Genomic DNA, 17621 nt, shown 5'->3' with positions numbered 1-17621 from the left:
GTTGTATAGTTTTCACATATCATGTGATACACAATTGCCGCAATATAACTTGAACAGCTATCCTATTTTATTGTAGAAATCAATTGTATCTCTTAAGCTTCATTAGTTATCTTAACTCTTGGAAATATCAATCCCTTTAAGTTCAGCAGCTACAAGAAATCATGGAACAATTGTGTCCCTTTTGGTTCTATAATTTTTAGATATCAATGAAAACATCAATTCACTTCCAAATAAGTTTCAATAGTTTTCAGCTTACATGGTAGACACCAATTCTCCCCTGTAAGTTTTAACAGTTTCAAATTTCATGGGAGACACCAATTGTCTCCCTTTAGTTTTAAAAGTTTCAGAGTTCATGGTAGACACCAATTGTCTCCCTTTCGTTTGAAAAGTTTCAGATTTCATGGTAGACACTGCCTCTGTTTAGCTATAATGATTTACAATTTTCATGAAAGATATCATACTACTCAGTTTAGTATCAATGTTGTTTCAAATTTCATGAAATCCACCCAGTTGTCTTCCTTTAGTTTTCATTTCATAATAAGACATCTATTGGTTCCTTTTTAAACTTCTTTTTTAATAGTTTCAGATTTCATGTTTGCATTGGCTTCATTTAGCTTTAAAGGTGTTCAGTTATCATGGTAGATATCAATCAATCTTCCATTAGGGAACATTATGGCAGCAGACATCTAAGGGAGGTAATCTAACATACATATAATAGTGAAAAAAGGGGAACAATCATTAACAGGCTGTTATTTTTGTTGAAAAATCATTTCCCGCAAAACAGCAATTCTTGCATATTTCATAGAAATGATATATTAACATGTTTAAAACTGGACAAATCTTTAAGGTCAGTCCTGATATAGTTCACGATACTGTGATAAATTATATGGATTGTCATAGAAACACTACAATGCTGACAAAAATTCACCAGAAACAATACCTTTTTTTTACACAACATTCATTTATTTATGTTTACCCACATTAGATATGGCTGATAAATATTTTATGAGCAATTTCTTTTTAAATTAAAACTCCAACAAAAAACACAAATTAGCATACCTAGGGCTATGCACACCATCCTCTATCCATTAAATTACAATTAACAACAAATTACACCGCCATTATTATGTTACTCAATCCCGCACTCCGTATATTGCCATCTTTAAAGACGCTAAAAAGTTGTCGCAATGCACACATAACACGGAATGTAAAATTACGACAAACCAAATCTAAACCTGTTACCAGATAAAAATCGCATGATTCACAAACATTAAAGTCCTTTAAATAAAATCTCAGCACATTTTTTGCAAAGTTTTTCGACCTTAAATTAAATCTCGCTTTCCGTAATTATGACTTGAGAATTAATCATTTTCAGAATAATAACGACAATAAATAACACCTTTTGTAATCATTCAAAAACTTGACAAATAACTCAAATAAATCCAAGATCACCTAAACAAACAACACTGGAAAATTCAGACAACAATTAGTCTATAAATGCCTGAAAGCATTCTTTTTGAGATATTCATAAACTTTTAATGGTTTTAAATAATTATAATGTTTCTTATATTTGTTCATAATTGACTAAAATAAACAATTAAGCAATTAATTTTCGCCTCCACTAAAGTCAATTTGGCGTCTATGACAGTTACATAGACTTTAAGACCTTCACAATTGTGGGCTGTGAAAAAGAATTCATGATCGGAAATTATTTTTTATTAAGCATTATTAACATTAGAAATGTAAACTCCAATATTAAACATCAAAGGAATTCCTGTGTATGATTAGCAAATATACCTATATGTGGCTATGTAAACCAAGAAAAATAGTTAGCACAATACTGTGAAAAAGTATTTAAACTTTTCCTTTAACAATTCTGAACTAAATGGTCAACTTTATTAGCAAAGCAGCCTATAAGTGAAATGGATGTTTTAAATTGTGTGATATAATGTTTATAAGTTTATATGATGAGATTTACCCTCAAGGGCAATTTTAACTTAGGCCAAAAAAAAATACAGTTGGTTCGGGTTACCCGACCCTACCTAAGAAATAGGTGCTGACCCTACCTTTTTTATAGTCCTTTTTTATATATAAATATATAATAAGATTTATTTTAAAAAAAATTAAGAATGTGTTTAATATGTAGTGCAAATTATTTAAAACTTCATTCAGAAAATTACTTTACACCATTCTCTAATGATGAAAATTACGTTCCTATATAAAACCTAATTAAAAAAAAAAAAGATAAAGAAAAAAACATACCTACCCTACCTGTTTTTAAAAAGGATGGAACCCTAAACAAACTATTTCTTTTTTTGGCCTTATGTGTATTTATAATGAACGCAAATACTAATATGGGTATAAACTTTCCCCTTGTCTTGCCACATTTTATCTAAAATCATTTTAATTTTTATTTTTTCAAAAATATTCATAACTAACTTCATCTATCTCTACAAATTTCACAGCTCATTGACTTTACAGTTACTTAATCATAGAAATGCTACTGATGACTGAGTTTTGAAACACACCCTCACACCAAAATACCCAGTCATCGTGAAAAATTGTTTCATCAGGAATAAAACTTAATGAAAATTGCACATCGGATGGTAAGAATGTAATATTCCATATCAAAACTCCATACATGCTATATCCAGTGGTCGAAATTAGCACAAGCCCACATGCCCTGCACTGGTAAAATGTCTTCCGGGCTTGCTCAAATTCTGAATTTTACATAGCAGGGCTTAATTGTTAAAAAATTTGATTCCAAGCAATAGTATAAGAATTCGGGCTTGTTCATCCAAAAGTCTTACTTCGATGACTGTATATCCCCCATTTTTTTATTCAATTTATGTATGTGTGCGTGTGCGTGCATGCGTGCTTGTGTGTGTGCATGTGATTGGGTAAAAATGTAGACTCAGACTGCTTTGTAAAATACATTTTTCTTACAACAAAACACAGCACTTTTTAGTTTAGAAAAAAAAAGAAATGCTAGTATTAATAAGATGCTATTAAAAGAAGAACACATGAACAAAAATGAACGTGTCTTAGAGATTCAGACTTTTGTTGAAAATCCCCTTAGTGAAAGGCAAAATCCCCTGGTTTTCTGAGCCAGATCCCCTGGTTTTATCCAAATCCCCTGGTTTTCTGAGCAAAATCCTCTCGGAAGCTTTCCAGATAAATGGAATGACATATTAGCAAGCGCAAAAAAAAAGTATTTCAACGAAATCAACAACGAGATAATGGCACTTCATGACTTGGGTAAACTATTACAAAACAAGATAGATGATCTGAATCAAGTGAAAATTAAACAAAACTATACCATGGATTGAATTTGAAGGGTTGAAATATTGCACCTGCAATAATATCATTCAAAACATGTCTTCATTCCTTTTATTTACGTAGCATGCAAATTTTGTTTAAACACTCATATCAGTCAAACACAATTACCCTAAATACAAATATCATTGATCATTATGCCTGCACGCAGTTCGTGATTATATGTAAAATAAAATAGAAAAAGATAATTATTAGACTTTAATTTGTACGTAATTGACAACATCAAACGAAGGTCAAGTATTCAAGACAGTCCATTAGTGTTTGAAGTGGCATTCACATGACTATGAGTCCATCTTCATAAGAGTAGCAATGAACACTATTAAACAGCTTGATTATAATCATCCAGCCCTTTACAAGTACAATAGAACTTTAATTTTTGTTCATCTAAGCATCACCTTGTTTTCTCATACGAGTGTTGCTTTTTGTAGACAATATATTCAGCCCAGTTTATATCTAACTTATGGAATGCAGGTCTACTTTCAAAAATCAGAAGGTCATAGGTAGCAATGTTCTGGTCAAAATCTTGTTTACTAAACCAAAGCCACCACTCCCGCAACAAAGCTCACACTTGGCCACAAGCTTGGATAATTTTTCTTCAAGTACCGTATTACACTCTGCATAGGACGCACTTTTTTACCCCAGATTATCGTAAAAAAATGCCTGTGTCCTTTCTATGCTATTAGGATTTTATCAGTTTTTCTCTAGTCCATTTGACAGGCCGAAAATGTCAGACTGGAGACGAACGCGGTAATGGTAAGTACTGTGTCCAACAAAGAGAACAACTGACGTAGGTAAAATCACGCAAGTTAACACACACAGAAATATATTGAATGTTTACTTTAAAATTTATTTATTGAGAAATAAATTGAAAACAAACATGAGTGTTTACTTTTTTATAAAAGGGATGCTACTCACAAAAACTTGATGTGAGTCAAGCGTTCTAACTGGATTAAGTTATAACGGCAGCGGAAAATTGGGATATAAGGTAAATATCAATTAAACGATGTTCACGATTTTAATGTTTCGATATTTTACAAAATATTTTGTTGTATGTTACTGTTTTATGGTAGTAATTAAGAAATGTACATACCGCAAAGAAGCATTATTGTCACTACCAAATATTTTCGAAGGTGTGAAAAACACCCACTGACTGTCATTAGAAAAACATCAATTCGCACTTTACCATGTGTTTTAATACTTAGCTGAGGGTGTTGACATTTTGAGAACATTCATGCATAAGTACCATAAGACTTATTTCGTTGTTGTTTACGATACACCGTCCGAAGACGACTAAGGCGAATTGGAGAAAAGCGTCATCAGGTTGACAGAATAAAACTGTATTATTACCTGTGCTACTGTTACTTTTCTTGCGCATTGTGTCTAATGTCTAAATTTAAATGAAATATACAAAGAAGCACATATCAGTTGCTATAAAATTTAATATCGCATGGATTATATTGACCTTTGCCATTTTCATGATCCCAAATAATAAATCGTCAAAACAAATATGGCGCTGTGTCCTATCTTATATATTAAGGGTCGTTACCCATTTTTTTCGCCACTGTTTTTGCCTGCGTCCTATCTATGCTAGCGTCCTATACATAGTTTTATACGGTAAGCTCAGAGAGGAATAACGTGCATCTTGTTTTTCCAATCAGTTATATTGTAGCCATATCACCATTGCAATATTGTATAAACAAATGTTTTTAATCTCTGTCTGTCAACTCACACTTGGCCACAAACTTGGATTACTTTTTTTTTTAAGTTGCTTCGTTAATATGAATTGCAAGCGACTTTTCCAGACCAAAATTGAAGAAGCAATTAAAAGCCCTGTCAAAGTCCTGTTTATGTTAGCTATCTAGTCTTAAATCTCCAACTTGGTAGCAATCTTGAATCATTCCTTTTTTTAATTGTGGCTTTTTTCCTAGCTCTGTTTTCATAAATTGGAAAAGCATTAAGTGCAGATCTCGTTTACAAATCTGCTATACAATCAGTTATATATACATCTCAGTCACCCCTTGTAAAAAACATAGTGAAAAGTCTCCAGTTTTGGCCACAAGCTTGGATAATTCTTTCAGTCGGTCTCATTTCTAAAGCTGGGTTATCATGAAATGTAAGTCACATTTCCAATCCTGAAATGCCCTAGAAATGTCTTGGTCACAATCCTTTATAAACCAAATCCTTGAATCTCCGTCAACCCATACACACTTGGTAACGAGCCTCAGAACTAACACTTCAAACTTGTGCACAAGCTTTAAAGTCTTGGCTCGAAAATTGATCAGAAATTCTTTATTAATTTCTCCTGAAGATAAGCGGGTCTTTTGAATGGTAGGGTTAATGTTTTGGACACTTTCAACAGCATTTCTTGTTCCACAGTTTTTACAAGTCACTGATCCAGGGTCACTGTACTTTGTTATTTCCGAGTAGGTGCTCCTCCTCAAAATTGGAAAAAATATTCCATGGACAGTTACAACATGTCCGAATTCAGAATCTACCCTTAATTTCCACAGTTCCCTGGTTTTCGCTAGAGATTCCTCAAACTCTGTCCTTGACCTTTGCAAGATGACCTTCACCTTTGCTTCAAGGCCACCCCTAATTTGGTGAGAGTCTTGGACAGCTAGACTGACCACTCGAAGTGAGTCTTGGAAGGCTAGATGGACATTGAACAACACATCATGGAATCGGAAATCCAGGCTCCGTTTCAAGTCTTCTGTAGCCCAGTCTGTCATCTCACTGACAAAACTATTCCCTTCTATCTTACTAAGATTTTTCAGGTAAAAAGCTCATATGCTTTGCTGATAATGAATCAAGTCAACCTATAATCGATCTTGATGCAAACACTGATCAACATTGTCAGCAGACAGACACTTAATGACCCACATTCTCAATAAGATGCACAATGTTTGCTTATATTCATTAATAGTTCACCAAATAAAACCTTGCATGCATGCCTCAGTCCTCAATTTTTCTCTTTACTCAAAATATGTCCTATTGATTCCACATAGTCTTTCCTATTTTCCAGGTATCTAAGCCACTACCTAGATTATTAATCGATTTCCAACATCCCTTTCCTTACCACATGTCATGAACTCAGTGCCTGGCAGCTCCATCATGCCATTATGGGTAGGCATCCCCAAGGGGTATCTGTGTTGTCCATTATATATTAATCAGGCTTATTATCTTCTCCTTACTCTAACAGTGGTCTTAGCACCTTCCTAGAATGAGCAAACTTGAGCTGTCACAGAAATGATGAATACCCCCAGATGTCGCCTGGATACAGGAATAGTACCTTCCTAGAATGATCAAACTAGAGCGATCAAAAGATATGATGAATACCCCCAGATGTCGCCTGGATACAGGAATAGTATCTTTCAGATCAACTTCAGACACTGATATCAAAGTGAAATTTATTCTTCTCTAGCACTTAAGTAGGTTGTCCGGTTAGCAAAGTGGTTGGTGCACTAGCTTCTCACCAAGGCAACCCAGGTTCGATTCTTGGCCTTTGCGCATGTAAGTCACCCAGCCAGATAAGTGGGTTTTCTTTGGGTACTCCGGTTTCCCCCACCACACAAGACCACACTGATGCATAAATTGTGCCAACAAAAGTGATTAACATAATGTTGCAATTACTTCTTTCACAATCGTTGTAATATAAATAAGTTTAATTTAATTTAATGTAAAGAACATTCAAGCCATTTTAGAGACTTCATTTAAAGTCCCCATCTTTAAAAGAAGATATTCTTTTATGAAGCAGGTCTGTTTTAATATTCTTTATTGTCTATGCTATGCCTTCACCAACGGGATCACCCGTAGGATTCTCAGTAAATCATTAGACTCTGACAAAAACTACCTCCAGGTTTCTATTTAGTCATTAATTGGTTTGATTAAGCTGTTACTCAAAAGCTATAAGCACTCTTGCGTTGGCTAATGTGTAGAGGCATTTGGCGCTTAACACTAAGAAAGTTAGCATTTAGTTTCGGTCTTCTTAACATATTATAAGTCAGTGCAGGCTACACACAGCCCACCAACTTAATGGTTGAGAAGACTAAACATTATAATTGAGAAGACTTAACTTAATTGTTGAAAAGACTTAACTTAATTGTAAACTTAATTGTTGAAAAGACTTAACTTAATTGTAAACTTAATTGTTGAAAATACTTCAGTTCATTTTTGAGAAGACCAAAAACAAATATTAAATCTTAATTTATTTTTTTCATTTTAAATAAAGCATCATTGATAAACAATATATATTCAATTACTTTTCTCATGTCAACTTGTTTTTGTAAATTAAATTTCTGATGTCAAGTTGTTTTTGTAATTTAAACTATTTCATACAATGAAAACATCCCTTTTTGAGCATCAACGAAAGAATTTACCTGCTAAATCCCAATCCATCAAATAAGTTTTTCTTTCAAACTATTTCACCAATTTAACGCAAACGTACAATCTTCAAGACGATCGCTTACATTAGCATATATCACTTCAATTCTCAATTAAATTAACACTTAAACCATCATCATCATTAAAGATTAACAAAGCGTAATAAATTTTGCACTATCTGTCAAAATGACTGCAGTTATACATAAACGCCTAAAAAAATCTTCAAATCCAATAAAATGTACTTTTTTGATGTACAAGTCACAAACAGCTCTAAAACAGTTAAACATTTATAGAAGTGCATAGATAACATCGAAACGGCAGTCAGACAGTCCTCTAAATAGTTGTTAAAATAACCACACCATGCTAATTTCACATTTAGTATGTAGCATTTATGGGAACAATTTTATTTATCAAAACTGCAAGCGCTTCTGGCTACATTTCTAATGTTGACATTTGGTTGGTTAAATTTATAAACTTAGATCAGCAGTTTCTCTTATACCTCCACTTATTCATCCCATAAATTATATCATGGGTTTGATATTTTTAAGCATGAGGTCATTTTCCTAAACTTAAGCATAATATTAAACCATTAACAGGTTAACACAGTAATACTACTCTTTGTCGTTTGTGTGGTTTAAATATTCTGTTAAGATGATGATGATATTAATGATGATGCTGATGACAATGATTATGATGATGATGATGTCAATGATGATGATGATGATGATGATGATGATGATGATGATGATGATGATGATGTTGATGAAAATGATAATGCTGCTGCTGCTGCTGCTAATGATGATCCCAATGATGATGATATTAATTCTGATGATAATGATGATGATGATGATGATAATGATGATGATGATGATAATGATATTGCAATGGAAGATGTTACTGCTGCTGCTGTTGCTGATGCTGCTGCTGATGATAATGATGACAAAATGTATGAAAGGAAAGAAATTAAGTAGAACTTAAGTCTTCACTGTTTTATTTTCCCTTATGATCTTTATGAGGCGACACAAACATAGTGTCAAGGTGAACAGCCACAAACAATGAGATAAAATATGAATATTTCACATACCTTGCGGGCATGTGTTAAAGATACTGCTACTGGTATCTCAAAAAGTCCCGACACCCATGTCAAAAGTCGTAGATAAATAATAAATATCAATATTTACCATTGTTCATATCAGTGACATTATTGGTCCTTGACTATCAAATATTTGCTGTTAATCGCCACTTTAGTAAGGAAATAAGATACAATTGAGTGCTCAAATCTCGCATTGAGTAGTCAAAGCTCATTATAAGCAGGCAACACTCTATCATTGTATTGATACCGGAATAGCATTCTGACACATTGACAAATAGAGATTAACTTTTTCTAATAGCTTTTAGAGTTTGAAAAATAGCTTCATATTGGCGAAAAAAATAATAATTGCAAGGTTCTCTAGACTATGATGAAATAAGTCTCTATTACTGGAACAGGAACAAAAAATCCTCAATCTTTAGGGCCCAAAAAACATGCATATGAACAAAAACCTATAACATAAGTATAATTAAGACCATAAAATTAGGGAGAAAGCTGTCTACACTGAGTAATCACATTTAAGGTTCTTGAATGTTAAAGCTGCACTCTCACAGATATAATATTATTGTTTAGTCATTTAAAAGAAAATTTTGGCATTAACGCCTTCAAAACAGTCATAACACACAAAAGAATAGAACATTACCTTTGTCATTAGTCCTGTATCTCTGGTTTCTTCACATTTTCTCAAAAATGGCTCATTCCAAGACAATAAATAAAATAAAAAAGTTTTCAAAATGGTCAATCTGTGAGAGTGCAGCTTTAAGAACTAAACATGATGAAAGAAAGGGGCATAGCTTCCTTTTCACTAAGTAGACCATGGGCTTACTGGTACATTTGTTTGATAAAATATAAATAAATAAAAAATAAAAAATGCACCTCCACCAATCGGGCTGAATGTATAACACAGGGGGCCGTTTCAAAAAAAGGATTTTAGTTGTAACTTCAATTATCTTAAACCTGTATAAAGATAAGCAATACATGTACATCGATTATTTTTATTTACTCAACTTGGTGTTCATTTTCAATGCTGACTCAAGTACAAATATGTAACAAAATAATGAAACAATAACTGTAAACATTAAGATGATTTCAATTTACGCTCAAAATCTTTATTGAAACACACCCAAGGGGGAACTCAGTCTGCTAGGCTATGCATCTTGAAGTCATAGGCTGTATTATTCATTGTTATCTGGTACTTATAACATCTTGACAATAATTGCAGAATCTTGAATTTGGTCTTTACCACTCAAAACTTGTGCTTTGAGTCACAAAACAATGGATTGTGTTACACCAAGTGATCTCAATTGTTGTTCTTAATACTTAAGTATAAGTATAAATCTGGGGAAGATGCTAGGTTTTACTTACTGTAAATGTTGGGTTAAACACTACCATTTTTTCATCTTTTACTTAATAGTATATTGATACAATGTGACCCGAAGCCCCGAAGCCCCACCCTTGTTACTTAAACCCCTATTAAAAGATTGAATTACCTAAGGGTTTCAAATCCCAGTGAGACATTCTTTTTCTGTCAGTTTTGTAAAGAATATTCTTTTTCCTTGCATGGAAAGATAGAAATACTGCAGATCTATGTGCAAAGACCTTGCCCTAAACTGAGTCACTTTATTTGCAGTGGCGAAATACCAATAAAGATGTGCAGTTAATATGGCCCTTAGGTTACATACCACCATTACTTAGTTACCTACCATTTTTTTCATAAATTAATACCTACAGTTGAGTACTTATAATGAAGGCATGACATAAGTGCCTATACTTACACACCACTATTATTTTGTTAGCATGCAGCTTATATCATTTTCCAGCAGTTGAGGACTTGAATGTATGGCTCAAAGGGCCTATGGTTACACATCACTATTACTTAGTTAGCAAACTGCTTAGTTTATTTACCTCTGTCGGACTACTGGTAATAAAGGCATGGCATAAGAGCCAACGGTTATACACCACTATTACTTATTTAGCAAACTGCTTAGTTTATTTACCTCTGTCGGACTACTGGTAATGAAGGCATGGCATAAGAGCCAATGGTTATACACCACTATTACTTATTTAGCAAACTGCTTAGGCTATTTACCTCTGTCGGAGTACTGGTAATGAAGGCATGGCATAAGAGCCAACGGTTATACACCACTATTACTTATTTAGCAAACTGCTTAGGCTATTTACCTCTGTCGGAGTACTGGTAATGAAGGCATGGCATAAGAGCCAACGGTTATACACCACTATTACTTATTTAGCAAACTGCTTAGGCTATTTACCTCTGTCGGAGTACTGGTAATGAAGGCATGGCAAAACTGGATTTTGATATGGCCCTTTGGTTCTCGCGCTAGGAATGAAAACTGTCGATGCTCCGGATCACAGGCGGCATACGAGATTCGGTTCAAGGAATGTGCCATGTACACGCTCTGTGGTAGATAAACATCTCATAATAGTATGTATTTTATAGATCAGAGATTTCAGTGTTTCATAAATATACAAGTAATCGGAGAAGTAAAGCTTGATAGAATCTAATGGTCATTGTAAATACATCATGGAATCCTCAATTATTCATAAGATGTTGACATGTTATATGTGAATTTGAAAGTATTTTTTCTGCCCTCTGACCACGGGTTACACATTTGAATTGGGAAATAAAACATTAAAACAGACTTGATTGTGGTCTCAAGAGCATTCAAGTTGCTTTAATGATGTTGTTGTCAATTCAACATTTATAACCAATATTTTGAGCTATCATGAACATTTTCATCCTGAAAATTTAAATCAAAATATATCTTATAATCAGGGCTCCTAAAATAAAGAGTATTTGCCAGTTTTGACACACCGGACCGATTTCAGTACCAGAGAATGGCAAAATAAATGGTCTGAAATAGTTTTCATTTTTTTTTAAATTTCGCTCAAAATTGTCTGTACACAATATAATACAAAAACCTTGTTCATCCTTAACACATTTTTAAATATCCAATAAACATGTCAAGATAACCAATAGACAGATGCCACCCCTGCTTATCCATTCAGATGGCGGTTCAAACACGTGGTAGATAACACCTGGGGACACAATAAAAAAAATCATGTTGCTAATAATTCCATGAAATTGTAATGTGTGTATAGATAGAACTGTCCCAACATTTAAACAAGAGCTGTCACAGTATGTGACGAATGCCCCCGAATGTGACATTGACCTACGAACAAGGTCAGTACATGAAAAGGTGATCTTGCCTTTAAGTGTCAAATAAATATGGCAAGTCATTTTAAATTGCCTCTGAACATCAAAAAATACCACCCATACTTGACAACCTACACTGTTATGTCCTTATATTCAGAATTCCCTTGTGAATAAACACTTAGTGTATCTTTCACCTTAGAGGTAGGGACATGGGTCTTGCACACGACACGTCGTCTTCGTATGTGGAACACATGTAGCAAGTGATTTTAAAATCTGTCCATACAAGAGAAAGTTACAGCCCTGACACGACAACCTATACTCTATGTCCTTATATGCAGCACTCCATTGTGAATAAACACTAAGTGTGACCTTGACCTTTGAGGCAGGGACACAGGTCTTGCACGCGACACGTTGTCTTGGTATGTGGAACACATGTGGCAAATTATTTTAAAATCTGTCCATACAAGGGAAAGTTACAGCCCGGACACGACAACCTATACTCTAAGTCCTTATATGCAGCACTCCATTGTGAATAAACACTATGTGTGACCTTGACCTTTGAGACAGGGACACGGGTCTTGCATGCGACATGTCGTCTTGGTATGTGGAACACATGTGGCAAGTAATTTTAAAATCTGTCCATACAAGGGAAAGTTACAGCTCGGACACGACAACCTATACACTATGTCCTTATATGCAGCACTCCATTGTGAATTAACACTATGTGTGACCTTGACCTTTGAGGTAGGGACACAGGTTTTGCACGCGACACGTCGTCTTGGTATGTGGAACACATGTGGCAAGTTATTTAAAAATCTGTCCATACAAGAGAAAGTTACAGCCCTGACACGACAACCTATACTCTATGTCCTTATATGCAGCACTCCATTGTGAATAACCACTAAGTGTGACCTTGACCTTTGAGGTAGGGACACGGGTCTTGCACGCAACACGTCGTCTTGGTATGTGGAACACATGTGGCAAATTATTTAAAATCTGTCCATACAAGGGAAAGTTACAGCTCGGACACGACAACCTATACACTATGTCCTTATATGCAGCACTCCATTGTGAATAAACACTAAGTGTGACCTTGACCTTTGAGGCAGGGACACGGGTATTGCACGCGACACGTCGTCTTGGTATGTGGAACACATGTGGCAAGTTATTTTAAAATCTGTCCATACAAGGGAAAGTTACAGCCCGGACACAACAACCTATACTCTATGTCCTTATATGCAGCACTCCATTGTAAATAAACACTAAGTGTGACCTTGACCTTTGAGGTAGGGACAAGGGTCTTGCATGTGACACGTCGTCTTGGTATGTGGAACACATGTGGCAAGTTATTTTAAAATCTGTCCATACAAGAGAAAGTTACAGCCCGGACACGACAACCTATACTCTATGTCCTTATATGCAGCACTCCATTGTGAATAAACACTAAGTGTGACCTTGACCTTTGAGGTAGGGACACAGGTTTTGCACGTGACACGTCGTCTTTGTATGTGGAACACATTTGGCAAGTTATTTTAAAATCTGTCCATACAAGGGAAAGTTACAGCTCGGACACGACAACCTATACTCTATGTCCTTATATGCAGCACTCCATTGTGAATAAACACTATGTGTGACCTTGACCTTTGAGGCAGGGACACGGGTCTTGCACGCGACACGTCGTCTTGGTATGTGGAACACATGTGGCAAGTTATTTTAAAATCTTATATGCAGCACTCCATTGTGAATAAACACTATGTGTGACCTTGACCTTGGAGGTAAGGAAACGATTCTTGCAGGCGACACGTTGTCTTGGTATGTGGAACACATGTGGCAAGTGATTTTAAAATCTGTCCATACAAGAGAAAGTTACAGCCCGGACACGATAACCCATACTCTATGTCCTTATATGCAGCACTCCATTGTGAATAAACACTAAGTGTGACCTTGACCTATGAGGTAGGGACAAGGGTCTTGCAGGCGACACGTTGTCTTGGTATGTGGAACACATGTGGCAAGTGATTTTAAAATCTGTCCATACAAGAGAAAGTTACAGCCGGACACGATAACCCATACTCTATGTCCTTATATGCAGCACTCCATTGTGAATAAACACTAAGTGTGACCTTGACCTATGAGGTAGGGACAAGGGTCTTTCACGCGACACGTCGTCTTGGTATGTGGAACACATGTGGCAAGTTATTTTAAAATCTGTCCATACAAGGGAAAGTTACGGCCCGGACACAACAACCTATACTCTATGTCCTTATATGCAGCACTCCATTGTGAATAACCACTAAGTGTGACCTTGACCTTTGAGGTAGGGACACGGGTCTTGCACGCGACACGTCGTCTTGGTATGTGGAACACATGTGGCAAATTATTTAAAATCTGTCCATACAAGGGAAAGTTACGGCCCGGACACAACAACCTATACTCTATGTCCTTATATGCAGCACTCCATTGTAAATAAACACTAAGCGTGACCTTGACCTTTGAGGTAGGGACACGAGTCTTGCACGCCACACTTCGTCTTGGTATGTGGAACACATGTGGCAAGTTATTTTAAAATCTGTCCATACAAGGGAAGGTTACAGAGCCGGACGGATGGACGGACGGACGGACGGTGCGATTTTAATATGCCCACCTTCGGGGGCATAAAAATGGTTTTAAAGATAACTGTAGAAGCTCACAAAGAATGTCGACAATTCTTGTCATTGCTCAAATTTATGTCTGTTATATCTATAATGAAAATCTCTTTGATGGGCCAGACCAACCGAGTTTCAGTATTTAAACAGCCCTGCTTTTAATTATAATAATTATCCACAATAATCATTTACAATAAGCAGTTTATCAAATACGAAAGTTGAAAACCACTTACTTCACCATTACTGCTGCATACCTTGACACCAGAAAGGGAGATAACCAGAACAACCTTCTTGCTCTTCTCAACATTCTGAAACAGAGTTACATCCCTTCATCACCCATAAAATAAGTCTACTCAAAACCTGGAATAGCAGATGATTGTTACTGCATATCATAAGGCCTTAAACATTATATCTAAGCATACATGATATAAAATGGGTAAATGAAATATATTTTGGTAAAATATCCTAATGCAATCAATCATGAAACCCAGTGGGCAATTTTGGGATAACTACTTACCGTAAATGTCCTATCAAACATGCATGCCATAAAAGACGCACCGAAGGTCTTTTGGATCTATTTTAGATTATGTGACATAAATAAAAGATAACTTAACCCTAAACTCCAAAAAATGCAATTTATTCCAATGGAAAGCAATCCTACAGCCGCCTTTTTAAAGCACCTGCTGAAGTCATGAATATACAGAACCATACTCTAGTGTTCACAGTTGCGATAAAATTGCCGAAAGTTGTGTATTGAAGCAATGTGTTCAGTGGACAATTTTATTGACTAACACAGCAGGGTATTTTTACAGCTACGATGCAGCAGATACTGATTGTTATTTCATGTTTTTGACTCAAATTTAGCAGATTTTAAAAAGTTGCAGAATGGGGAAAAATGGTTCTTTTTAGCGTGCAGGGTACTCAAAAAGTCAAGTGCCGTGTGCGTTTAATAGGGCATATACAGCAGGTCATCCAAATATTTTGAGGGAAGGGAATGGAAATATATATAGCCCGGAATTACCGTAACTGGGTTTTCCCATGCCGGTACAAATAAAAGGTGAAGTTCGAGGTATTGAAATTCATGTAACAGTCCAATGACTCTATTGTTTCCGAAGTAACGTGTGTATATTACAACGGTTTAATTTTGTTTGTACCGGAGGATTAGGTTGGAAAAACCAGAATATCTATAATTCCAGGCTTAAACTATTGGACATGGTCTTAATCTCCATCTAATGAAGTAGCATAACCCTACTTCATCTCATATTGGCCACAGGTTCGAGTGAATTTGGATGAAATGGCTAACTGGTTAAAATTGCCCAAGTGAAACATATTGTGAAATACTGGACAGGAAAGAAGCAAATAATAATGTCATAATAAAAAAATTGACAGACAGACGGACATATCGTCATCTGCACTGTAAACAATATGTCTCCCCTCATGGCCAAATTCAGCCTCATTAAATGGAGAGGAACAATTACTGTGAAATCATTGATGTTCGTGGGCATGAAATTTCGTGGTTTGCCGAAAAAAAACAGTTTCGTGGGTACTTGAATTCGTGGATTTTCATTTTGAAAAAAAAATGAAATCGAAGATGCGATCGTCCTAGATCGTCTGCATAATATCCACGCGCTGGCCCGTGATTCGGTCTTCTATGTCACTCGGTTTATGACACTCGCCAATGTGGTACGACATGCCAATTAGTGCATATAACCATGTCACTTATCGATTTAATTGGGAATAAAGGTAATAAAAGAAGATGTACCCTGATCATAAATAAAGATAGGGGAAGCCATTGAATGCCAATTAAGAATTTTGCAAACTGTGAAAACACCGAAACGTTGCGTATATTGTCACGTTCGGTGCTTAGTAACCTTCGATGTACAAGTAATCGATTAATTATTTCATTAAATAAAAAATCGAGTATGGACACTCATCACGCACATCTTGTAAACTTGGAGATTTTCATTAACAGCGCACGTTTAAAAACGTGCTTATAACTGTCATTTGGTTCATAAAACATATTTAATTGATTTGGTTCATTATTTGTTAAAGGCAGTTATAATATATTAACAGAATAATGATCGTAAGTTATACAGTGAGACAGGTGTAAACACTGTATACTGCGACCTCTGTAAATAATATACTATCTAGAGTATGTACGTAACAAGGCAATTGAAAAAGTGAATAAAGGGTTTATATTTCGTGGGATCTTGAATTCGTGGATCACCCAACCCACGAAAACCACGAACATTAATGCCCCACGAACATTAATGATTTCACAGTATTCAGCTAAAAAGTGAATTCTTTCTGTATTAATGTATCACAAAGATACAAAGAGAACATTCATCTGTTGTTTTTTTGCTCAAGGTCCTAAAAACTGTAATTGAATGTCTATCCTTAACAAAACAGACATAAAATACATCTCACTCACGAAATGTAGTTACACAATAAAACATATTTTCTCTCCAACCTAAAAACTTTTAATATGATGACAATTAAGAAGAAAATGGAAAAGCCAGAGGCATCATTTCTAGAATGGTATTTTAGATTCAAGCTGACCCGGCCTATTTGGCAAATAGTTGTTCTCTTCACAAAAATATAAAACTCGGGGAAAAAGGTGACGATTCCTTCAAGGGAAGAACAGAACATAAAAGGGAAAAGCAAAATTAGATTCCTGTCTTAAGTAAATGTAAAATAAATGTAAAACCCTAATTTACAACCCAATAAAGAAGCATAAAGGCTCCCTGTACGTGCAAACTATATTGGAAAAATGTAAGAGAAAAACGTTTTGCATTGATGAATGAAAACCCTAAACGGTAAACCATGTTCTAGGATAGGTTATGCCATTATTAGGATAATGCTCTTATGATTAATGTCTTGCCCAGGTTGGGAGTTTAGCAGCCACAAGGAAACAGATGGGCAGTGAGTCTGACACCTAAAACTTTACATGAGAAATATCTCAACTCTGGAACATTTACAACCCCAAGGATAT

General features: G+C 35.4%; 1 protein-coding gene across 2 annotated transcripts in view; it reads right to left on the bottom strand.

Moving 5' to 3' along the window:
- Positions 1–17621, bottom strand: part of LOC128202800 (uncharacterized) — an 82053-nt gene that overhangs the window by 41518 nt on the left and 22914 nt on the right. For both annotated transcript variants that reach the window (XM_052903939.1, XM_052903940.1), the window contains exons 3-4: positions 14863–14937; positions 11080–11226 (exon numbers count right to left, since the gene is read on the bottom strand). In XM_052903939.1, coding sequence (XP_052759899.1) covers positions 11080–11226; positions 14863–14937 — 222 coding nt within the window. The remainder of the gene's footprint in view (positions 1–11079; positions 11227–14862; positions 14938–17621) is intronic.

This window comes from Mya arenaria, chromosome 9 (assembly GCF_026914265.1).
Source record: "Mya arenaria isolate MELC-2E11 chromosome 9, ASM2691426v1".
Classification (NCBI taxonomy): domain Eukaryota; kingdom Metazoa; phylum Mollusca; class Bivalvia; order Myida; family Myidae; genus Mya; species Mya arenaria.
This window is presented reverse-complemented; position numbering and strand designations above follow the sequence as displayed.